The sequence below is a fragment of the Dermacentor albipictus genome, chromosome 7 (genome assembly GCF_038994185.2).
Source record: "Dermacentor albipictus isolate Rhodes 1998 colony chromosome 7, USDA_Dalb.pri_finalv2, whole genome shotgun sequence".
Taxonomy (NCBI): Eukaryota; Metazoa; Arthropoda; class Arachnida; order Ixodida; family Ixodidae; genus Dermacentor; species Dermacentor albipictus.
Window position 1 is genome coordinate 77,265,733 of NC_091827.1, and position 24,331 is coordinate 77,290,063.

The 24,331-nt window shown below is 46.3% G+C and overlaps 1 protein-coding gene across 1 annotated transcript in view; it reads right to left on the reverse strand.

Annotated features, from left to right (window-relative positions):
- LOC135899073 (uncharacterized) overlaps positions 1-23,516 on the reverse strand; it is an 86,810-nt gene extending 63,294 nt beyond the window's left edge. Inside the window, exons 1-5 of the mRNA XM_065428321.1 lie at positions 23,479-23,516; positions 19,709-19,784; positions 19,078-19,206; positions 11,070-11,197; positions 7,093-7,426 (exon numbers count right to left, since the gene is read on the reverse strand). Of these exons, the coding sequence (XP_065284393.1) occupies positions 7,093-7,426; positions 11,070-11,197; positions 19,078-19,206; positions 19,709-19,769 (652 nt within the window). The 5' untranslated portion in view covers positions 19,770-19,784; positions 23,479-23,516. The remainder of the gene's footprint in view (positions 1-7,092; positions 7,427-11,069; positions 11,198-19,077; positions 19,207-19,708; positions 19,785-23,478) is intronic.
- Between the last annotated feature and the right edge of the window lie 815 nt (positions 23,517-24,331).

A 24,331-nucleotide genomic window follows, 5' to 3' on the forward strand; every position in this document is an offset into this window, starting at 1 on the left:
GCCGTTAGTCCTAAAAAGGGCGCTTTCGTCCCTCAAAGGACTAACTGCATGAATGTGCGTGCCGTGTGCAAATTTCGGAGAGTAAGTGTTTAGTCCCTGCTCGGAAAGAGAGCAATGGGGGGACGAACGGCAACAGTTACTCCCCAGGGACTTCGCTGTTTTCGTCCGTGTCACGGAGCGATGCGGCGAAAACGGTATTGTCTATAAATCGTGAATGTTCGAAGTTCGTGCATTGTCTATTGAACTACATGCAAAGCAGCACCTTGCCTCTTCGTGAGATAATTACGTGAAACTTAAAACTGGAATGTGAAGAGGCATGCCCTTCGTGCGCACCCCATAAGTGAGCGATACACATTAAACGCGCAAGTCATCGATAGATGGCTAGATTTTCTTGGTCAACAGTACCTAAGTTCCTTCCGTTCTAAGGAGGTTGCGAACTGAAGCGATGTGTAGCTCAAACGGCACACGCTAAGCGACAGAGAAATTGCCCTTCTCTGTCGTCTTCGGTGCCCCGTTTGAGCTCGCTACACACATGGCGTAGTGCCTCAGTTTAAGTCACCCTAAAAATACTCGGGCTGATTTCTTTTCGCAGTCGCTTATGGTTGCAAATACACTCAACGTTAGACTCTCACTGCATAGCTTGCACAAAATACGAAGTCACTTTTATACTGCCGCATTTGAGTTCCCATACTTAACCTTGTCTAAATATCCCGTCTTCTCAAGCAAGCGGCGTGGTGAAGTGGTTAGAGTACCTGCCTTGTGGCCGAGAGGACGTGAGTTCAAATCCTGTTCTCGGGCACGTTTTTTTTTTTCACCTCATTAATTTTTTTTATTAGGGTATAAATGCCTAATTTAATTAATTCCACCTTTGCAGAGTATCGGAACGAATTACAGTTACTCCCTTGAGGACCATCGGGCAGGGGCAACTGTTAGTCCCCGAAGGAGTAAGCGCATGGGGAGTAACAGTTCATCCCATGTCAGTTCGTCCCCAAAAGGACTAATGGTTGTGGCAACTCAGTTAGTCCCCAAAAGGACTAACCTCCCTACCCCTTTTAGTCCTTTTTTTCTTAGAGTGTAGAAGCACAGTAGAAGTCAGGCGCGCGCGGCCAAACGGGAGCAACACGCTCGACCGGTTGCCCTGGCAACCGAAACGGCGGTAATTTCTTTCCAGGCCGCCAGGCGCCGCCAGCATGATGACGGCTCCGCGGACTTGTGACCTTTTCTGGTCGCCGCAAACAGCGGAGTTTCCACTTCTAAATGTTTCTTGCTCCGTGGCCGAGGTGGACACCAGTTTCAAGAAAAACCAACGCAAACAATTCAATAATTAAAATAATTACATTAATTGGCTTATCAATTACAAACCTTACAGCACGTACATATACGGAAAAGTTCAAGGAAATTGTCATAAAAGTATATTTCTTCTCTCAACATCCTAAAACGGCCATGTTAACCGAAATAATTGAAGTCGAAGTATTTGTTGAATTCACCTGATTACGCACGCAACACTGCAACACGTGGCGCGCGGTGCAACCCCCCTGTGACGTAACACGGTGGCGAAAAATGAAACTGGGCTACACGGCGCGATAAAGCGGTCCGCCTTCCTTTATTTCTTCTTTTCTTCTTTCTTTTTGCTACTGATGTTGATCTGGGCACATTGTATGACAACGTGATTCGAGCATTTGTGAGCTTGTCTTGTTCAGTGTTTGAAATTAAAAAAAGGAACACTGTATGGCCTAAGCTGTGGAAATGTCAGAATTATCGATAAACTTTCGCGTGAAGGTTTCTTCAGCAATCCGGAGTGTCGTTACATCGCTAGAGTAATCGCATTAACGTCGACAGACATCGTGAGATGGGTTTGTTAAAAAAAGTTGTATGCAGTGTCCGTTGTTACGCGCTCATTCACGATGTCTCGCGTTGCGCAGTCAGGATCAAATCGTGTGGATATTGAATGACGTCGCACTCTGCGGATCTCAGCTGAGGACATGTCCGTGAACGCATTTGGGAAGGACACTCATATGAAAAATACAATTTACAGATATCGAGGTGAAATCTCGCAAATAGTGAGCAGACCCCGTGAGGCTGCTAGTAACGGTCTTAGAGAATGCCTGGGGCAAAATCGCTAAACACGTGAGTAAAAGAAAAACGGAATAAATTTTTTATATTTAAAACAGCGCCAAAAAACACGGACAAGGGAGGACACAGGACGAGCGCTGATTGCCAACAACACCTTTGTTGCGCAAATATATGCAATTTGGAACGGGCATAAAGAGAGTGAAAGAAGGGGAGGGGAAGGCGAGTCATCGTCGGTCAACTACTGCTGCGCATGCGTCAATGACATTAAACAATATAAAAGAAACCATAACATAGCGGACACAGGCCAAACTGCTTAACTTCTAAGGAACTTAAGTTCTTTATCACAAAGTGCAATAGAAGGGGAACAAACACAGGAGGCTCCTGACACATTGAACATGCCTCAAAGGTTTCTCTGGCCATCTGATTGCTGTACCTTTTCAACACACGTGTGTGGTCAAGGAGTGGAGTACAGCCACACTTGGCACAATGAACAGTCAGATTACTGCCAGTCGTAATCTTGACACAGTGAGCATGCTCGCGCAAACGTTGCTCGCGCAGAAAGGTACAGCAATCAGATGGCCAGAGAAATCTTTGAGGCATTTTCAATGTGTCAGTTAGGGGCCACCTGTGTTAGTTCCCCTTCTATTGCACTTTGTGATAAAGAACTTAAGTTCCTTAGAAGTTAAGTGTGGACAGCTGGGCTAGTTGGTTATGATTAGCATTGTGAAACATTGTTCCAGCGCACATTTGAACAAGGACGAGGCGAGAAAGACAACACAAACGCCGGACTTCAACTGAGTTTTATTCATTGGAAACAGGGCTTTATGTACACAGGGGGAGGGGGTGGGGGACTGCTACTGCGCAGGACCACTCAAAAATATTTCCTTGGTCTAGGCAAGGTCATCACAGGTGTCAAAAAATAAAAGGAGAAACTTTTCCCTCTTTTTTTTCCCTTCTATTTACGTCACACAGTACAATCTTGTTCATGTCCCGCCCTGCCTAGCTGATTCGACACATCCGTTTGCCCTGAGATAATCAATTTCTTTTGTCCCGAGTGCAAAAGAAGTAGCACTGACACAGTTCTCGTTTGCATTGGAGATACAACACGCTTCAAATATTTCCCGGTGTTTCTGATCGCTATATTTGCGCAACACGCGTGTTCGTTCGAAAAAAGCCTCGCATGCTGGCTTGTGCGAGCAACGGCGTATGTGGTCGGCTAAATGACCAGCGCCACTTAGTGATGTAGCATTCCTGCGATGCTCTAGCAAGCGTTCATTCAGACAGCGCCCGGTTTGGCCGATATAGCATTTCCCACAGGCGAGGGGAATACTGTACACAACGCCGACGTCACATTCAACGAGGGCTTTGGTGTGCTTAATTTTGCAGGCTGGTTTCTTCTGGGATCGGTTTACAAGGCGGCACATTCGTCCCAGCTTTTCCGGTGCTGAAAACACAACACGCACCCCGCACCTGTCGCCAACCTTCTTGAGGCGGTGAGACACCTGGTGCCAATAGGGCACTACGACAGGGCGCTTTTGCGGGCGTGCGTCTTTTTTCTGCCTGCGCCTCCCACCAGCCTTTGCCTCGCGAATCTGGCTCTCTACCACCGAGGCCACGATTTCTCCGTGGAACCCAGCCTTCTCCAGACGCCTTAGCTGGGCGTCGACGCTGTCACGAACTTGATGTTCGCATGACTTGTCTAGAGCAGAGCGGATGCAGTTTTTTGCTATAGCTCTTTTTACGAGCTTGGAGTGGGCCGATTGATAATTGAGAATTTGTTTTTTCGGGGAGGGGAAGTTAAGCAGTTTGGCCTGTGTCCACCATGCTACGGTTTCTTCTATATTGTTTAATGTCATTGACACATGCGCAGCAGTAGTTGACCGACGATGACTCGCCTTCCCCTCCCCTTCTTTCACTCTCTTTATGCCTGTTGCAAATCGTATATATTTGCGCAGGCTCCAATAAAGGTGTTGTTGGCAGTCAGCGCTCGTCCTGTGTCCTCCCTTGTCCGTGTTTTTTTGGCGCTGTTTTAAATATGAATGATCCGTACCAACTAGCTCGCACCCAAACCCTTCTGAGGATTAAATTTGGAGGTCCCCTTGGGCCTCTAAGACTGCACTTTCATCTGGAGCTGTTGAAGATGTGCGCCCATTGATCTTCTATCTGTTATTTCTCTCTTGGCTGGACAGAAGAGGTGGGGGTGAGTGAGCCGCGGCTTGTTGACGTTCGATCTATTGCTCCCTGATGATAGCAAGTTGTTAATCCTCGCATTCATAGGCCCTTTCGCAAGGTGAAATCTGCAGTTGCTTGTTGACGAAAACTCCGTTAGTGTCTCGGCAATCGTTGTGAACGGGTAATGTCACTGGTTTATTACTGTGCTTTCACGCAGTCCTTAAGTACATTCTTCGGGAAGACGAATGAATATGTTTTACACGAATGTTTACATAATGCCAAAAATTTTATCTTAATTTCAAACAAGCGCGATTTAACGAAGGGCCATAATTCGTAAAATTCCTCTCCTACTATTTTATTCAGTTATAATCCATCATCGCGGATGGCCAATTCGATGTTAAGGGCGTGACGTCCTTACTGAAAAAAACCACATACTTCATAACTATCACACCCAATAACCTGATAAAAAACAGAGGATTTCATATAAACATGTCTTTCCCGTATGTCATATATATGATGTTATTGGATATAGGAGTTATGAGGAGTACGGTTTTTTTTTTTTTTCCAGTAGGGTAGGTGCGAGCCAGTGACAAAGAGCAAAGGGAATAGTTACAAAATACGAGATTCAGGGTCCGTATTCACAATGCAATTCGTCCACTGAGAGGACTTCCTTAGAATACGAGTTTGCTGCCGGCGACGTCAACTTTCTTGGAACGCCACCGTTACGCCTCGTCGCCGTTGTGACTGAATGCGTTCGGCGGACCAACTATTCATAGTACCTTGCTGGTGAAGCAGCGCACAAACACGGGCACAGTGAAGACAAGCAGGAATAGACGACACTCGCTGCACTCGCAACTATTTTATTTCAGAACTCATACTTCATGTTTATATACCTGCGCATCCTCAGGCGTCAAAGCAAATCAAGGCAAGATTAGAGGCTTTTTTATATATATATATCGTTTGCCCGCGCATACTCGGGCGTCAAAGACATGGCACTTATCTATCATGGTGTGCAATCCTATCGTAATTTGTTGCAACCCTAACAACCATTTTTATTACACATTTTCTTTTCTCTTCTTTTTAGTGTACTTCCAAAAACGCAACCTCACCATGGCTTAGATGTACAGATGGCTGACTGATACAACCCTCTCCCCTCTTGTGAATATGAAAGGCTTCGATTATTTCCCTGGTTAGTTGATCCTTATGGTGTGATAAAACTGTGGTATCATTGTAAAGCGGCCAGCACCCATGTTGTGAGCAGTGCCCCTTAATATGAGAATGAATGTTTCCCCCCAGTGACCTTTTGTGCTCTAAAAGTCTCGTGTTTACACAACGACCCGTTTGGCCGATGTATACTTCGATGTATGTCTTCACTGTGTCCGTGTTTGTGCGCTGCTTCACCAGCAAGGTACTATGATCACTCACCAACTAGCCCAACTTTCCACGTTACTGGACCAACTATTGTTACCGAACCCACCAACGCCGATCTGTTCTGCTATGAGCGGGGGAGTTGCCGCGGGAACGTCTACGAAGGCCCACGCGCCGTCCAAGACGCAAGGCAATGGGCACCTGGCGGCGCGCTGCGGGGGTCAGCTCGGGGAATAAAAGGCGCCTTTCCTGACGCAAGCCCCGAGTTCTACGAAGTCCGTCTGACGTCGGCTCCGGACCGTGAACCTCGCGCAACGAAGTGTGTGTGTGTGCGTGTGCGTAAACCGTCCCGCAGAGAGGCGACATGTTTACGATGACTGGACGAACGTCTCCGTCACGTTGGGATCGAGGGGGGGACCGAGTGTTTATAAAACCGCTGTTGTGCGGCTGCTCAGTGCACTTTCTCAAGCAGTCATGTTAGACTGATGTACTTTCTCTCACAGTCATGCTAGACTGATGAACTGCATGTATATACGGTAAATAAACCCACATTCCTCGTTCTCGATGAGAAGCAGTCCTTCCCTTCATCAACGTCCTCAGTGTGGATAAGTTCGACGAGGGCATGGGCCAGCTACCTTCTAATTCATGTCCGACTCCAATCTTGATAACGGGTTACGAGCGATGGGATTGAGCCCCCAATCCTGACACCATGTAATGACCCAACGAAGGTGCTTAGGCAATGACAAGCAGTCCTCACAAATGAAATGTTTGGCTAACTGAGTCCTAGTTCCTTTGGATAACGTTTCCCGTTTGTCTCCGAAAATTTCATAGTTTTGCTGGGCCTTTAACTCAGACTAATTTTATTTATTTATTTATTTATTTATTTATTTATTTATTTATTTATTTATTTATTTATTTATTTATTTATTTATTTATTTATTTATTTCGACATGCATTGTTTGGAATGAACGGCTAAAGGCAGATTACAGTGCCTGACGAAGGCCTCGCCACCTGTATACTGCTCAGAGGCGAGAAGAATAAAACGTATGGGCAAGGACAACAGACAATTAAAGATCAATGCAAATGGCAAATAAAAAACGCAAGGAGATAGACTTATTGCATCTGTGGAAGTCACATTCTGAGGTGAAAACTTCAATCCAGTTAAATACAGTTTGAACGTGAACTATTCTACAGTTAATGCGAAACAGCAATAATTTTGACAAATAATAGATAGCATTGAAATACCGTGCGGTACCGCATACAATATTCGAAAGTAGAGAAAGCTAAGAAACCATAGCAATATTACGTACCGCACAAAAAGTGTTATTCCATGAAACCGAGCGAGAGATAATGGTTAACCTTCCCTTGAGGGTCATATTCGGACCTACACTCCTCCTGAATCACTTCAGAAAGGGCCTTAGAGAGGGCTATTCTACTTGCTTGTACGAAAGCCATCCGCTCACACCAGTTATGACTCACGGTTTCTCCTCATGCCGATCATTTTGGACATGGCGGCGACGACCAAGGTCTTGCGCCTCTCGTGGAGCTGGTGGCTTTTCTTGCGGGGTTTGGCTTTATCCTTGTCCCCCTTGTCTGACGAAGCGCCGGCGACTCCCTTGGGCTTGCCGCCCATGGAGGAGGCTGTGACGTCAGCGTTGGGTCTCGAACCCCCCGCCTCGCCGCTGATGTCTCGCTTGGCGACGTCGCCCTTCGAAACAGCGGACCCGCTCTTGGGTTTGGAAGAGACGTTCATCTTGGACGTGGCGGACCGCAAGCCAATGCCGGCGCCTGCTGTGGCTTTGCCCGCAGGCCTCTGCGTTTGGAGAAACGGGGCGGCTTGAGAGCGACGCCAAAGAGGAAGGGAAAAAATACGCCAGCTTAGGCTAATAAAGTATCGCAGTCGACGTCCGTTGATTCGACATTGGTTAATTCGACTTTTCGCCTAATTCAAACGCACTGAAAAGCCCCGACGAGAAACTATACATTACTGTGGAAGAACCACTCGTCTATAGTCGGAACGCGAAAGCATGCCGCTTAAGTTAATTCAAACCCCACCGACTTCAAATGGCGCCCCCTCATGCGGCAAGCGGTTACTAAAAGCTTGAAAACAAGAAAACAAGAAATTCAGCAGGCGGCGCTTCTGCTTCATTTTGTCATTTAGTGGCAGCGGCGCTCCTTGTGCAGTGAAACCATCCGTTCCCGTTTGTCTCGTGTGGTGTCACGTTCTCTAATCATTAGTCAGCTTCGTCCATTCAACATCACGTCGCTTGGCATTTTGTCGTAACTCGACCTTTCGGATAATTCGATCAAATTTTGCGATCCATCAAGGTTGTAATTAACAGGAGTACGTAGATTTTATTTCAAAACTCTATTTGCGTTAATTTCGCGGTAAGAGGTCGTTTACACTAGAAAAGCAAATGAAGGCGAAACGTTGATTTCTTGGATTTCGTACGCCGAAATCACAACGCCGGCCCGTCGCGGCGTGACGCCTTGGATTTCAGATAATTTTCTCGTATTCTGGCCATTGTACACGAAGTTTGTCAACACTTGCTACGTTCATTATTTCATCCCTTTAGAATATTATGCAGTCATTATTCACCAATAAAGGTTTCACGTATACACCCGAGCGGAATCAATGACGTCATTGTTGGCTGGTGCAGGAACTTCAAGGCTGCATCGCCAGCCACCTTTTGTGTTTGGGTCTTTTATGGCTCATCAAGCGCGTCCTCTCGTATTAAGAGTGGCCTATTTCTTTATTCTAAAAAGGTAGTTTACTCATATAGCTCAATTTAGTATTTTTATAGTCGCTTTATTTCAACATTATGAAAGTAATTACAGGGGTTCTGTTGTATTTCTGTTGACCTTTTGTTGCTTACAACGCTTTCCGTTAAGATGCTTAACGCGACGTAAGATGATGGTGAACGTACGATTTCTGCAAGCGAACGATTCCTTTTGTTCGATTATATTCCTTTCCTACCGTCTACAAACGGCTCACGATACCGGCAGTAACGAGGGCTGGCCAAGCTGGTTTGTCATGGTGGTGGAACGACTCGAACAGAATCGCTTTTTTGAGATAATCAGTAAGAGATATAAGTGCTAGATTAGTTAAAAAGCCAGAACGAAAGCCAAACTGATAAGGGGAAAGAATACAAAATTTATCTAAGTATTTTGTTAGACGCTTTTCGGTAAGTTTTTCAATAATTTTATTAAAAGATGGAAGAACGCAAATGAGTCTATAATTCTGTGTAAGCGTGCGATCACCTTTTTTGAAAACGGGAATGACTCGACCGCGTTTGAGTTCACGTGGAAAAACACTGGTTCTAAAAATCAGGTAAATGATAGCGGAGACAACGTTAGCAATATGTTGCGCGATCATTTTAATGTGGTAAGTGTTGAGATTACCTAGGGCAGCACTAGTGGCTTTAAGGGTTCTAATTACTAAAATTACTTCATCAGGTGTTGTTGGAAAAAGGAAAAATGAATGAGGTAAGCGTTTAAAGGACATGTTACAGCATGAAGCGGAATCAAAAGTGTTATTAAAGAAAGCATCACAAAAGGCATTTGCAATATCAAGCGGATTAATGTATACCATGTAATTGTGAATGATTCTCGAAATGACGTTCTGAGAGTTACGGTTTAAAAAGGTGTTAACTAGTTCCCACTTTTTTCTAGTGTTATTACCACATTCTATAATTTTTTTTGTTCCTTATAATTGCTCTTCGCACTTCTCAGCTTTGCAGAAAGTGAGTTAGAAATTTTTTTTTGGTCACGGGAAAGTAGATTAGCATTGAAATGTTTCTTTTTTTTTTGTACAAATTTTCGCGAGACCACATTCCTTTCAGAAGGCTATCTGTAAGGCATGAATTTTGTGGCGATGATATCTTTTTTCTGCGTTTTAGTTTATAAGAATGGGAGTTCAAATGCGATGAAAGTGTCGTTAAAAACTGCGAAAAAGCTTTTTGAGGTTCATTGGATTATACAACTTCCGACCAGTCAGTTTTAGTTGCGCTAGCAAGGAACATCTCTAGTACAACTATGTAGCATGACGTGTTAGATAAGACTGAGTGATTGCGCAGGCGTAGAACGATAGGATAATAATAGGTAATATCGGTGGTAGCAATGCCAGCCTCAGGTGGGTCTCTTAAGTTTGATAATGCGGCATCAATTAAGGTGCCATCGGTAATGTTAGGACAACGAGTAGAGAGAGAAATTTAATATTCATATCCAAAACTATTGAAGATGCTTGAATAACTAGAACAATGAGATGAATTGGTATCTGCGAGGTTAATGTTGGTATCGCTAATGATTATTGCGTTGCAACTAGGACATGATATTTTCCCCGTGGTTTTATCAAGCGCCCTACAGAAGCCAGTAACTAAAGAAGAAGGTGAGCGATAAATGCAGCCAAACGCTAAGTTCTTGTTGCCTATACTGAAGACGGGGGAATCAAATTCAACAAACATAGATTCGCAGTAATATTCAACTCCAAGTCAGGCCGCTGTTTATATGGAATGTTAGATGAGGCAAATATAGCTGAACCGCCGTGATTACTCGTCTCTCTGTGAGAATACTCAGAAGTGTATGAGTTGAAGCAGAATAGGTCCTTGTCAGCGTTACTAAGCCAGGTTTCAGACACACATTATTGAAAAGCTGTTAAGAATATAAATATATAAACAGAGAACCGTGTCCTTTGGCTAGATATTAAAGCGTGTATTAAGGGTATGTGCACGTAATGTTTACCAGGGATATTAAGGCGCACTAAGAATGTACTATACATATCTTCAAGCAATGATACGCAAGAACAAACATACAGAATGACAAAGGTGCTACGCGACGCTTACCCAGGAGCAACTTGAAAAGTATACTTATAGCTCTAGTTTGAGGGGGGGGGGGGAGCACATATTGCACCGGTGAATTAACGCCTATGTATTTGGTCAAATAATCGAAGCTTTGTGCACACATTTCTGAAGCCTACTGTCTGTATATACGTGTGCTGCGACGTGGCACGTCACTATTAGTCCAGCATAATTAAAAACACTACAGTTTATGTCAATTTTGCATAATACTGTTACAATCACAGCTAATAGGCAACGGCCAGACGAGATAGTAGTGGCTTATTAGTTACTAGTAAAAGCTACTGAGAAGCCTGTATGGCTAGTGAAGGCAGTACTTTACTAGTCGCCGGCTAGTACAGTACTATGAAGGTAGTAAAATACATATTAATCTAGTAAACGCGTGCATTTACTAGCCATTTACTAACTTTATCTTTAAGAGTGTGGCGTCTCGCAGGAGTGCTTTTAGAGCGCACTCACATAGATGACATGTGGATGCAGTGCGATTTTGTGGACGGTGCTTGCAGTGAAATTTCAGCTTCATCACCTATAGTACAGGAAGTGTTGAATACGCGTCGGAGAGGTACGCTATATACGGTGTTTGTTCTCTCCGACTGCACCCACCTTGGCAATGGATGCGTCGCTCTTTTTCTCGCCGCCACTTTTCTTCGTCATTTCAGTCGGCGGCCCGGACTTGCCTTCCATGCGCGGCTTCTTCACGGACATCTTTGAACGATCCTTCGAGAAACGGCCTGCATTCAGCCAACGGCGAGAGGCCCAAGTTGAGGAAGAATCTGAGGCGGTGTTCTCGATGGTTCACTTTCAGAGACGCACACACGTTCGGAAATCTAGCATGAAATCGGCACCAGACACTTACGGTGCAGCAATGTGGGTCAGAAATGCTGCCTGCAATCGTGTACGTGTACCGTGCTAGTCGCGCTCAATCTCGGGAGAATTGTGTATATCCTCGACTGTCATTAATGAATACATTTACGTGAATGATCGCGGCGAGGGAAACCAGTTGAGGGTGGTCTGAAGAAATTATCGCTCAGAAATATTCACGACTGTATAGGTTATGGACGATCGAAAGGTGAGCGATTTGACAGTGGTTTGACAAGAGTTCCAGCTCGGCATGTTGTTTAAAGAGGTTACTCTGGAGTAGCGCGAATAACCTGAAAAGATGAAACGGGCAGCCCGATTTTGAAGTGATTCGATGTCAGTGATCTGGTAGGTTTGGTCGGGAACCCAAATAGCAGTGGCACGTTGATGATGATGATGATGATGATGATGATGATGATGGTGTGTGTGTGTGTGTGTGTGTGTGTGTGTGTGTGTGTGTGTGTGTGTGTGTGTGTGTGTGTGTGTGTGTGTGTGTGTGTGTGTGTGTGTGTGTGTGTGTGTTTTATGGCGCAAGGGCCAGGTTTGGCCAGAGAGCGCCATGACAAGGGGTAATGTTGACGATGTATTGTGGATGACGTACGTGCACAATGAACTCATCATGGTAGATGGCTGTAAAAGGGCCTAAAAACTTCCGCTGTAAGTGGCGTAGAATATATAGGTGCTAAAATAATGACGGTGACTGGGATGTGATGTGGGCTATGGCAATGGGCTTTCGTTAAAATATGATGCAATAAAACATAACACTGACACCAGAGTTTCAAGAGAGCCCTTGAATGCAGGGCTGTTAGTCGTGTGCTAAAAGTTGCCTGGCCAAATAATTTTCAGGGTGTCCGTTTCGGCGAAAAACTCTAAGACTGTTTGCAGATTAAAAAGCGGTTCATTGCTAAGAAAAAATGCAGGGTGAAATATTCTCGCGATATGTAGCAGGTAAATACTTTTTCCTCTCTGTTTCTATTGCAGGGCACTGAATAAGAACATGGAGGACTGTGAGACTATTGCCGCACTTAACACAAGTTGGAGGATCGCCCCCGCAGAGGCACGTTCAATCATGGCTCGAATAAATGTAATGTACGCGAGATTACTTAGTGTGTGTGCCTACTTCAGGTCCCGTTTAAAGCGGGCCATGACACCAAAATTCAAGCATGATTTTTGTATTGCATGTTAAACCGTAGACGTCCCGCAGTAAGCTGTGTTAGATATGGAGCTGGTTCCTGAGGCTACTTCGAGTTCCCCAAACCGCTTCGAGTGGCAGCACAGCTAATTGAGGAATGCGGAAGCAGGAAAGCGCATTCCAGAGAAGCGGCCGAGCAAACAAGTTTAAGGCAACAAGTTCGTGCGTCGCCGGGATTAGAAGGGGGCCTGGGACAATGGAGCGCAATCGACCCCCTTCGTCTTTGAAGAAGGCATTTGCCACCACTGCGGAGCCGAGTCACCGGGAGCAGGTGGGCATCCGACAATGAAGCAGGTGCACGGGCGCCCCCCCGCTCCTTCTCCAGCCTACAAGTGGATTGCCAGTCTGCGAGGCAAGACAGCAGAGAGCCCCGCCAGGTGTGACCCCACTCCTTCTCCAGCCTACAAGTGGATTGCCAGTCTGCGAGGCAAGACAGCAGAGAGCCCCGCCAGGTGTGACACCACGACACGGGCGCCTACCATTGGCTGCAAGTGGCGTCATCGGAGTGGACTCTCCCATTGGTCAAACATGACGTGACTTGCAGTGCTCGAAGGGCTTATAAGAAGCCTTCCAGAGAGACCTGAGATTCTGGGACATGCCCTGATTCCCTGATTCACCTCTCTCGAACTTCTTGCCGCGGGCCGCAGCGTCCGAGTTGCTGCCGGCCCGTAATGTCTGTACAACTGGTACTTGACGCTCACCTCCTTGTACATAATGTAGAATAAATCTCCCAAGTTTGTGGGTTTTCATCCCGAAGTCCCGTACTCCAACCCCTACATCTGGTTGGCAGCGGTAGGATCGCCTCCGAATGCATCAGCTGGTGGCAGCGCTACAGATAAACCTTCGTCGAGAGAGATCCTAAGGAACCGGGAAGAGCGAAGAAGAGGGAGCCTTCGTCGAAAGAGGTCCGAAGAGACTGGGAGTATCGAAGAAGGAGCGAGCCTTCGACCCAGGGAGTCCGGAAGGAACCGGGAACAGCGGACAAATGAACCGGATGGCAGAGTGCTGCAACCGTAAGTGAGCGCGTGGTTTTTTTCCTTATGATTCGCCAGACTCAAAGGTTGTGTGTTCAATTTTGATAGTTCTGGGAATCGGGAATTTGTTGCATTGTGTGTTTGCACAAATTAATTAAGGAAAACAGTTTTAACCACCTGTCGGGGCAGCTGCCATGGATCTTAGAAGGCTGACGAGGTTAGACTTGTTGTTGGTGTGCGACGATTTGGGAGTTGAGGCGGACGAACGGATGGAAACGCCAGCTATCATAAAGGCGATTAATGATAGTGGCAATGATGAGAAAAGCATAGAGCTTGCTTGGGAAGTGATACAGGAGCCACGGGAGCGTGTGCGTCGTGTACGTTTGCGAGAGCGTCGTGAGCTTAGGAGTGAGCGTCAGCGTGAAGAACGCGAGAATGAACGGAAGCAGGAGCTTCAAGAACTTACTCTTAGGTGTGAGCGTCACGGACGTGAGAAGGAACGCGAACGTGAGCGAGAGGAAAAGTATCAGAGAGAGAAGGCAGCACTGATCAAAGAGATACAGTATTGTGATCAGTTATTGGCACAGAGAGAACGGCTGTCTGAGAATTCTGTACGTAGTACAGAGCGAAAGAATGAGGCAGCATCGAGCGGATTTTCGCCAGAAGCCGACGAGAAGAGTAGTGCCTGTGAGATTAGCTGCAGATTCATAAGTAAAGGGAAAAGGCTAGCTGCTAACGATGCCTTAGTGGCAATAGAGGCCGTTAAAGGCCGCAGTGAGAGCGACGAGGTGCTGTGCCAACAGATGACTGTAGAGACAGCTAGGCCAGCTGCGAACAAATTGGCACAGTTACCGCGTGTGTGCGTCGCTGGTAATGTTAGCGAGGTTGCTAGCGAGGAAAAGGGTACTTCTGACCCGACAGAAGCGAGCACCCATGTCGAGCCAGATGTGCGTGCAGAAGTGAAGTGCGAGCTGGACGATGCAGTTGAGAATAGTTCTCGGGGTGGCGAGCTCCGTAGCTCACGAGAGAACAACTGCATGGTTCAGGGATCGGTGCGGCTCTCCGCCAGTCTAGATAGCCTAGAGAGGGATGATTCAGTCGTTAATCATTCGGACTGTGCGCGTGAGACAGCGAGCGATACCGACGGGCTGTGTGCCGATTCACAGCGTGAGCTGGGCAATGTAGTAGAGGGCAGTTCGCAAGAGTGCGAGTTGTCTTACTCGAGTAAAGCCTGCTGCATTGTACCAGAGTCGGTTGGGCTGTCCGCCAGTCGAGGCAAAGTGAGAGTAGATTTAAATGTAAATCACTCAGACTGTGCGGGTAAGAGGCCGATCCGGGCCGACGAAATGTGTACCGGCCAGCACAAGGCACAAGAAGGCGACATGAAGGCTAGTGCAAAGAGAAAGCGCCTTAAAAAGAAGCGCGGTAAAGACCGAAAGTCGGTAATTAATGTAGCGCCGCCAAAAATGGCGAGAAACCCAAAAGGGCAGGGCGCGAGGAAGAAGGTGCGGTCGTCTAGGACGATGTTGACGCATCCAAAATGGTCGAGCCACCGGTCAAAGGGGGACCGCGAAGAATGTTCTGCGCGGACGCGGACAAAGGGCACGGGGCAGTTAAGCTCCTCGTCGTTCCGTAGTTCTTTTTATAGCTCAGCGTGCAGTTCGAAGAAACGCAAGGTGGTAGGACGAGACCAGGTGGGGAGTAGCGACGCGGTCAATCGAGTTTGTGTTGAAAGCGGGGCGCGAGGACGCAAATTGGCAGGAGACCGTAACGTCTTGGGGGAGCTGATAGTGAATCAGCCCTTCTGTTGTCTCTCGGCAGCCAGAGTAGCTTTCAGACCACGTCCACCCCGCGTTCGACTCAAAGTATGAGTCAGTCGTAAGCAATCGGGAACGGGAAGCCAAGAGAGCTTCCGTAGAAGTGAAATGTTATTTTGTTTTATTTTTGAGCATCGGAAAGATTTCGCGATTTGAGACTAGGATTTCTTTCAATGTGTAAGGTTTGAGCTTTGTGTTTTCGTTTGAGAAGCTCCGTGATTTGAAAGATGCGTTTGTGTAAACATGTAGTCTCGCGAGATGCTCATTAATAAGTAAATAGGCTTTCTTTTTGTAAGTGTGAGTAACCTAAAGGTCAAGGTTATCGTTGAAAGGCCTATGGTAAAGCGCGTGTGTTATTTAACCTTCTTTCTTTTTAAGCGTTTTTGAATTTTGTAAGGTTAAGCGCGTAGATTTCAGTGAGTGCATGATTTGCACGGAGAAACGTTCTTAGTTCCATTAGCGCGTGTCCTGTGTGGACGGAAGGAAGCAGACTTTGACTGGGTTGCTAGTCTGTGTTGAGGGCAGCTGTATTCTGACTTCTCTGATAAGTACGCGTGGAACGAGTTATTAAAAGACGCATTAGTTTAAGGGTTCTGCGGAGTGTGTAAGTCCCGCAAGTTTAATTGTCCGTTTATGTCACGTGTCCTGTAGGACTTTCAGGGAAGAAACGTGAGTAAGCGTAAATGAAAAGTTTGCCTACAATGCAAGTACGCGTTCTGTTTAGTGACCACAAGGCTGGTGCACTTGTGATTACGTACTTGTGAAGTTGACCAGATTGTTCAGTGGCACCATTACGTGCGATAAGTACGCCACTGCGATAGATTGGAAACATGCTGTTCGTGTAGTTAGGCCACTTAAGTTATGTTCGGCTGTTTTCATTTGTTGTTTGCATCGTCAACGACCCTTTTGTTTTGCAACAACAATAGTACTCTGGTCTTGTCGGCAATCGAGGAGAAATGGATAGCTGTTTGGAAGGGTGGTTGGAACTGTTGTCGAAATTGGGGAAATAAAAGATCAGGGTTGATTTTGACTCAGTAATAGTCTGGCGAGTCAGGGGTGAAGAGCCTGCGCTTACGCGTGGTGCAGCGCTGTGCTGTTTTGTTTGTTTGACGTCTGTTCTCCAGGGCCAAGGATCCCGAAGTTCGTCAAACGAGGCTCGACCCCAGTACCCTGCAGCTTCTTTCAGCGTTCCTCCTGGCCAGCGAATTGAGTTCACCGGCCATTCAGAACAACCGGGGCGAGGACGAGCTGTTAGATATGGAGCTGGTTCCTGAGGCTACTTCGAGTTCCCCAAACCGCTTCGAGTGGCAGCACAGCTAATTGAGGAATGCGGAAGCAGGAAAGCGCATTCCAGAGAAGCGGCCGAGCAAACAAGTTTAAGGCAACAAGTTCGTGCGTCGCCGGGATTAGAAGGGGGCCTGGGACAATGGAGCGCAATCGACCCCCTTCGTCTTTGAAGAAGGCATTTGCCACCACTGCGGAGCCGAGTCACCGGGAGCAGGTGGGCATCCGACAATGAAGCAGGTGCACGGGCGCCCCCCCGCTCCTTCTCCAGCCTACAAGTGGATTGCCAGTCTGCGAGGCAAGACAGCAGAGAGCCCCGCCAGGTGTGACCCCACTCCTTCTCCAGCCTACAAGTGGATTGCCAGTCTGCGAGGCAAGACAGCAGAGAGCCCCGCCAGGTGTGACACCACGACACGGGCGCCTACCATTGGCTGCAAGTGGCGTCATCGGAGTGGACTCTCCCATTGGTCAAACATGACGTGACTTGCAGTGCTCGAAGGGCTTATAAGAAGCCTTCCAGAGAGACCTGAGATTCTGGGACATGCCCTGATTCCCTGATTCACCTCTCTCGAACTTCTTGCCGCGGGCCGCAGCGTCCGAGTTGCTGCCGGCCCGTAATGTCTGTACAACTGGTACTTGACGCTCACCTCCTTGTACATAATGTAGAATAAATCTCCCAAGTTTGTGGTTTTTCATCCCGAAGTCCCGTCCTCCAAACCCTACAGCTGGCAAAATTTGAGCGCATTCGGTGAAGTAGAAATTTTTATTTGAATTGCCAATGTCGCTGTTGAACGGTATATATAGTAATCTAGCAATACTGAGTGGCGACGAAATGAAGCGGTCTGCCTAGAAGCATAGAGTTTTATCGTAGGAAACTCTATGCTACTGCGTTATCTCCAGGACCGGTTTACTATTTTGCGCGAGAAGTCAACCGAGCGTGCGCACCAAATGCCGCGAAAGAACGAATAGAGAGTTCGGCTTTAATAAAAGAATCATGCGCTTTAACGTGTGTATTTGTCGCACTGAGCATACTGATGTACCGTTTTTCTTATTACTATTTCGATACCCAATTCTGTGGAGAACAGAGCTGGAAGCCGGCACATCTGTAGAGGTAGAACGAATGGTTCTACATACAAGCCGATTCGTTATACGAGTGTTATCCTGCGCACCAGCTAATCGGTAAGACCGCAGCAGCAACCGCGATCAGCAAAGTCCGGAAGGGTTTGTCTTTAAAGAAAGAAAACTAGGCCAAGCACTGCCTTCTTCAAGCGTGGCCTCCTCCGTGCACTAGTTTGCAAGACCTTTAACGACTTGCGCCTGCCTGCGCCATTCCGGTTTTTCTGAGGCTCGCGTAGCGTAGAACTCTCCTTCGGCAACCAGTAAACTGATTTATGCCATGCTCGTGTGCCCCGATAAGGATACAAGATCAAGACGGCAAGTTGGGCCAGTTGGTCGGGATTCATAGTAACGTTCGTTACAGCGCGTGCATGTCATTGTTATCAACTAGCACCTACATATATGTTAGACATATCTTCAACAAAATATCAATTAAGAGTCGGCGCCGTGTCGTCATTTTGTACCTTCTTTTGTCCTTGTCTTGTGTTGTGCTGTAACGAACCTTACTGTGAAGGGTACAAGATCAAGGGAGAAAGTTCAGCAAACAACATCGTATATATTACTAAACCGATAACGTCAACACAAAATATCCGAGAAGCTATGCCATATAGGTTGTGTTGAGTGCGAAAAATAACGAAAATAAAGCGTTCAAGGAAGTAATTTCAAGCAATTGCTATACCAAGGACAAATTAGCACTGTGTGGCAGGAAGAGCAACGTAGAGTGAATGTGGTATACGAGGCATAAAAACGAAAAAAAAAGGAAATCTTGTAATATTTATTGGCGCACCTCCAAAAAAGCAGTTTCCTTCCCAGGTGTCTACACACGGAGTCTTAACGGAAAGCTTGGTCCACACCGTGGCAGTGCGAGTCCTGAACCTCTATCTAAATAACAGTAAATTATTCACTCCGAGAGAATACCGAGTTGCCTTTCCGTACTGCCTTATGGCACTACAGTTCCCACGCGTATATATACTGTATATACAGGGTGTTTCACATGCTCCAAATGAGGGCGGAAAGCGTGAGCGTATCCGAGGCCTGCGAGATACGGCGGATTTCGGATTTGGTGGATTTTTCTTTTTTCGCAGCGGCGCTAGCTCGCATCCGACCAAATGCAGCTTCGGTTTCAAGGCGTGACGTAACGTGTTGACGTCCCGGTGACGACATCGCATGCTCACTTCTGCTTTAGGCGCGGAGCGTTTCGCTTAGCGGAATCGGAGAAAGAGGCTTAAAGTAAAAGGATCCCAAGATCAGGACGAAAGAAAAAAGGATGCAGGAGAAGAATTTCTGGGACAAAATATATTTGTTCGCGTTTCAGAGTGAAATCAAAACTCCCTGTGTCGGAATGCAGACGTGCTGGCAGGCGCACTCACGACTCCCTTCCGTAGCAAGATCGGCAACCAACGACGCTCGCTTTGAGGCCTTCGCCGCACTCTCCCTTCTTGTCTTCGACGTCGCCGAAGTCAGCTGCTCCTTGCTGGCGAAAGCTGCATTAGATGCACCTGTCGGAGAAGAAAGACGTTATTAAACGATTAACGGATAGTTAAGTCAGTCGACCAGCCGACGTGTCAGAGAGTCAGTTTGAGGCAACAAAGAAAGCACTTTATAGCTGGTAAAATTTTAGAAGTATAGTTTACTGCGGCCATTAGTTTTCGCAGTGAAATCGGGGAACGATCGATGAGAATGCGCACACATCAGTGCGCAACAATCATCGCTCGGCAAGACGAGAAAAAGGTTAAACGGGTCAGCTGAAAGCGATCTGGCTGTAACGGCGAGGCTCGAAAACTAAATGCCAGCTTCTCTGTTGCGCATCAGCATTAGCCTGTTTTTTTCCTTTAGCTTTTTTTATAATTTAGATGGTCAATACTTATACCGAACAAGACCCATGCAGTTCTGTTTACATTTTAGTTCATCTTTACTTACTCGGCGAATTACTCAAATCCTAAAGCCTTATCGCTGATACCTCTGGTAAAATAAGGCATACGACACATGCGACGTGCTCACGTTTCGACGCCTTAGACTTCCCCAAAATCCTGCTTTCCTGGCCATTCGCTGTGCCTTTCATGATGTCGAACGGTACCTGCATGAAAAACCAAGGTATATACAGTTGCGGAGGCATGCGTCCAGGAAGCGACGTTTGCATTAAAGCTGCTTGCGTGCCGGCAGTGCCACTAAACACAGCCGCCTCTCCGTGAAAGCAGGAAAGTGACCTTATTTATTTATTTATTTATTTATTTATTTATTTATTTATTTATTTATTTATTTATTTATTTATTTATTTATTTATTTATTCAGTACCTGCATCGCCTTGGAAGGTATTACATCAGGGGCACATACATATATACATCAATTGTCACTCATGTCGATACACAAAGCGCGGTAAAAGTTTTCATTAACTTTTATACCTACAATATTTGACGCGAGAGCATTCCACTCCCTCGTGGTCCTATAAAAAACCCAAGGTGTCACCCTTAAAAGGAAATTCGTGTAGTTTCAAGGCATGGTCCCTTCTACGCGAGATATATGACGGTAATGTAATATATTTGTTCCTGTCAATGCATGTTTTAGAATGGTAAACGCTGTGGAAAATTTTGAGTCTGAGGCCTTTTCTTCTGTCCTTTAAATCCTGCCGATGAAGTCTGCGCTTGCTTTCGGTGATACTGAGGTTTTTGTCGTAATTCCCCAGAACGAATCGAACCGCGCCCTATTCTGAATTTTTTTCAAGCAAATCGACTAACTGACGCGTATAAGGACACCAGCTAGCAGATACACGCGTACTCAAGTACCGAACGTACGTGAGTGAAATACAGCCGTTCTTTCGATTTTCTACGTAAGTGGCCAAAATTTCGACGTAGGAAACCCAATTTTCGTGCCGCCTTCCTTCTTACCTCCTGTACAATGACTGTTCCACCTTAAATCCAAGGTAAGCAATACTAAGTATTTGCATTCCGTAACCCTGCGTAGAGTAACGCTATTTAATTTGTACTCATAAGCCTTGTATGAATGTTTCCTTGTAAAGGTGATGTTAAAACATTTTGAAACGTTAAGCGACATTTCCCATTTCGCATACCAAGCTGAAACTTTATCTAAATCACTCTGAGGTGCACAAAAGTCACCATCACTATCGATCACTACAGTCGTCTCAAACATCATGAAATATGACGTAATACCACTAGTGATATCATTTATGTACAACAAAAATAAGAGAGGCCCCAAAACAGAGCCTTGGGGTACTTCAGAGGTCACTGCAGCAAGATCAGAGGAGATGCCATTGAGAACCACAGGCTGTTGTCTATGTTAAAGATATTCAGATATCCATGAAGTCATCTTTTTGTGCAATTTGTAGGCGTGTAATTTACTAATAAGTAGGTCATGAGCCACAATGCCAAGGGCTTTACGAAAATCAAGGAAGTTTCAATCAATTGTCTGCCTTTTGTCTAATGCTAGGGCCAAATCATGAATGAATTCTACAAGCTGTGTATTACAAGAAAAGCCCTGCCAGAATCCGTGTTGGCTTGCATTTAATAGATTGTGTGTAACTAGATGCGACATAATACAACTGTATGTGACGTGTTCCATTATTTTACATGTAATACTAGTCCAGGACACTGGCCTGTAGTTCTTAACGCAGTTTTTAGGCCCACTTTTGTATACAGGCACCACATTTGCCGATTTCCAATCGGTAGGTCGGCACCCATATCTAAGCGCCTTTGGTAAAGACGGCATAAATACAGGCATAACGATTCCCAACAACTACTAAGCATTGCTGCTGCTATATCGTCTGGCTAATTTGCCTTTCTGGGAGAAACATTTGCTAAGAGCTTACGTATACCTTCCAAAGCAAACTCAACCTCGGGCATTTCTTCATTCCGTAGCGAAAAATCCACACTTACAACCCGAAATTGGCGATTATCATCATCTTTGCGCTTGTCATCATCGAGTACCGTGCCTAAGTGTTCAAGACGAGGGACAGAATTGTCGTTCTGTCCATTACGCCGAATATACTTCCAAAATTCTCTGGGGTCATCTACCCACTGTTCCCCAAGACGAGCAAAATAAGATTCCTTAGCCGATCTGGTTGAATTCTGAAAATCAAAGTTCAACCCATTTAGTTCGTATAAGTTTTCCAGAGACCTGTGTTTTTTATACTTTAAAGGCACATTCACACCGAAAGCGGAGCGTCTAAGCGACCAAGCGAATTTTCAACGCGGCGAGGCGGTGAGCGCGCGCGCCTGTTCAGACCGGACGGCTTGCCTGGCTGCCCGCGCCGCAGGGAAGGCGGAGCATCTCGCAATTTCTTTAGCAATCTCGCGGCACTTTGGGTATGTACGCGCACTTTCGATATTTCTTTCGTCGTGGGTTGGCGCGTTCCCGTCCGCTATCGACTTCCGCAACATGATGAGCTCAGACGAAGAAGACGAGATCGTTGGCATTTTACTCGCCCCTTGTCTAGTCGCTTTTCAAGTTTTGTTACAGCGCAACACGAGACAAGGACAAACGAAGGTATAAAGCGACGACACGGCACCGTGTCGTCGTTTTTTTTTTACCTTCTTTTGTCCTTGTCTTGTGTTGCGCTGTAACAAACCTTACTATGAATCCCAACCAACTGGCCCAACTTGCCGTTTTGACGCTTTTCAAGAACAGAAGCATCCCGGCCACGGCGGCCGCATTTCGATGGGGGCGAAATGCGAAAACACCCGTGTGCTTAGATATAGGTGCACGTTAAAGAACCCCAGGTGGTCAAAATTTCCGGAGTCCTCCACTACGGCGTGCCTCATAATCAGAAAGTGGTTTTGGCACGTAAAACCCCAAATATTATTATTATTATTAAGAACAGAAGCGAAAAGCCCAGGGAAAGACATTCGTTCACCAGCGCTTCCTCAGTGTCGGGTTCTGATTGGCTGCGGCCAAAGCGGCCAACTTGTCCGCACGGAAAAAATCAGTCCGGGCGCGATCCGGCGGTCGCGTATTTTCCGCACAACTAAAAATCCGCGGCCGCTTGTCCGCTCTGCCTTCGGTGTGAACGTGCCTTAAACCCTCCGCACCCTGCGCAGCAATACGCGCTGTCCGTGATGAAACCACGGATTATCTTTATCACGTTTAGATGAGAGGATCCACGTCGGAACGTATTTATCTCGTAGATAGAAGAGCTTTCTTTAAAGCTTTCCCACAACCGTTCAACGCTCAAATCATCCGCTAATGTGTTGGTAAGTACGAATCTAACGACTGATTTATAGAACGGTAATCAGCCTTACAATACAAGACACCTTTTCTAGGCGGTTTCTTCACCATGGATGCTATTTTAACACTAACGTCAACAACAAAAATGTTATGGCCGCTCAATCCAGGTAGTGCATGAACGTCTGATAGAATACCAGACGCATTACACAAGAGCAAGTCCAAGACATGGCCAGTACCATCGTCACGCGACGCACTGAGGACATATTGTTCAAATGCATTAGTGTACATTAGATAAAAAAACGAGGAGTACAAACAACTACGAACAGAATTCGTGAAAATTGTACATGACCAGTCAATTTACGGTAGGTTAACGGGTGGTGTTGGTTAAAGTCACCTCTGACCAAGACACTGTCATTTTTCAAACGCTCCAGAAAGTTAGAAAGCTTGATCAACTGCTCATTCGACGCGCTTGGTGGACGATAGTAGGAGCCAAACACTATGCTTTTTTCGTTTGCAAGCCGAGTCCTACAATAAACTGCCTCGACACCAAGAAGTGGGCTTGGCAGGTGAACGCAAGGTGCACTGTTACTTACTAGAATAAGAACACCTCCACCATGAGAATTTTGATCGCGCAGAAAACAGTGGTAGTTTGCTGGGAAAAGAAGTAACAGACGCGAATGTTAATCAATTCGGTATACCGTATACGTCTCCACTTCGTCCTGTGGACCCCGTGCGCCCTGGGTTCAAACGGGCGCGTCCCGCAACCAGTAGCTCAACAAGATAGGGAAACCAGGAGTTTTAGCGAGCCGTACACTTATTACCTTTTACGGCATACCAGACGCATCCGATATTCCGTAAACAGGTTAATACCAAGGACGTAAACGTGAGCAGGCGTCTTGGTGGAGCCATCTGATGGCACAGCGTTTAACCAGAGAGGACGCAAAGCCATTACAGCAGTGCGCGACCGTATTCTACTTAGTTACAGGTGTAAAATTAAGCATCGACAGCGATGTAATCGTATTCGTTCAGGAAATGATTCGTATGTGCGACAACTGTGGATTTCCTGCAGTAAAATAATTCGGAAGGACCTCGACTTGCATCTGTCTTTTTCCCTGTAGGGTGCGACAACTGCTGTCCTTTACAGTACTCGAACACAACGATATTCGACAAAAAACGAAGATTATTCGATTCGTATTCAAAATTTCGAATATTCGCACACCTTTGTAGCAGAAAGGCACAAACGCACGATAACGCTCGCCTTCTTTACGGCAAGCTACAGCCGTGCTGCGAGTGCCCTGAACACCCGAGAACTATTCGTTACAAACCGAGCAAAGAAAAAGGGGGCTCCGTAGCATTGTTACACAACAAGCACCAGTCGCGCTTGTGCCTGTGAGCGCCGAGAAAAGAGAACACATACCTTTGAAGGTCGGTGACCGCCTTTTTCTC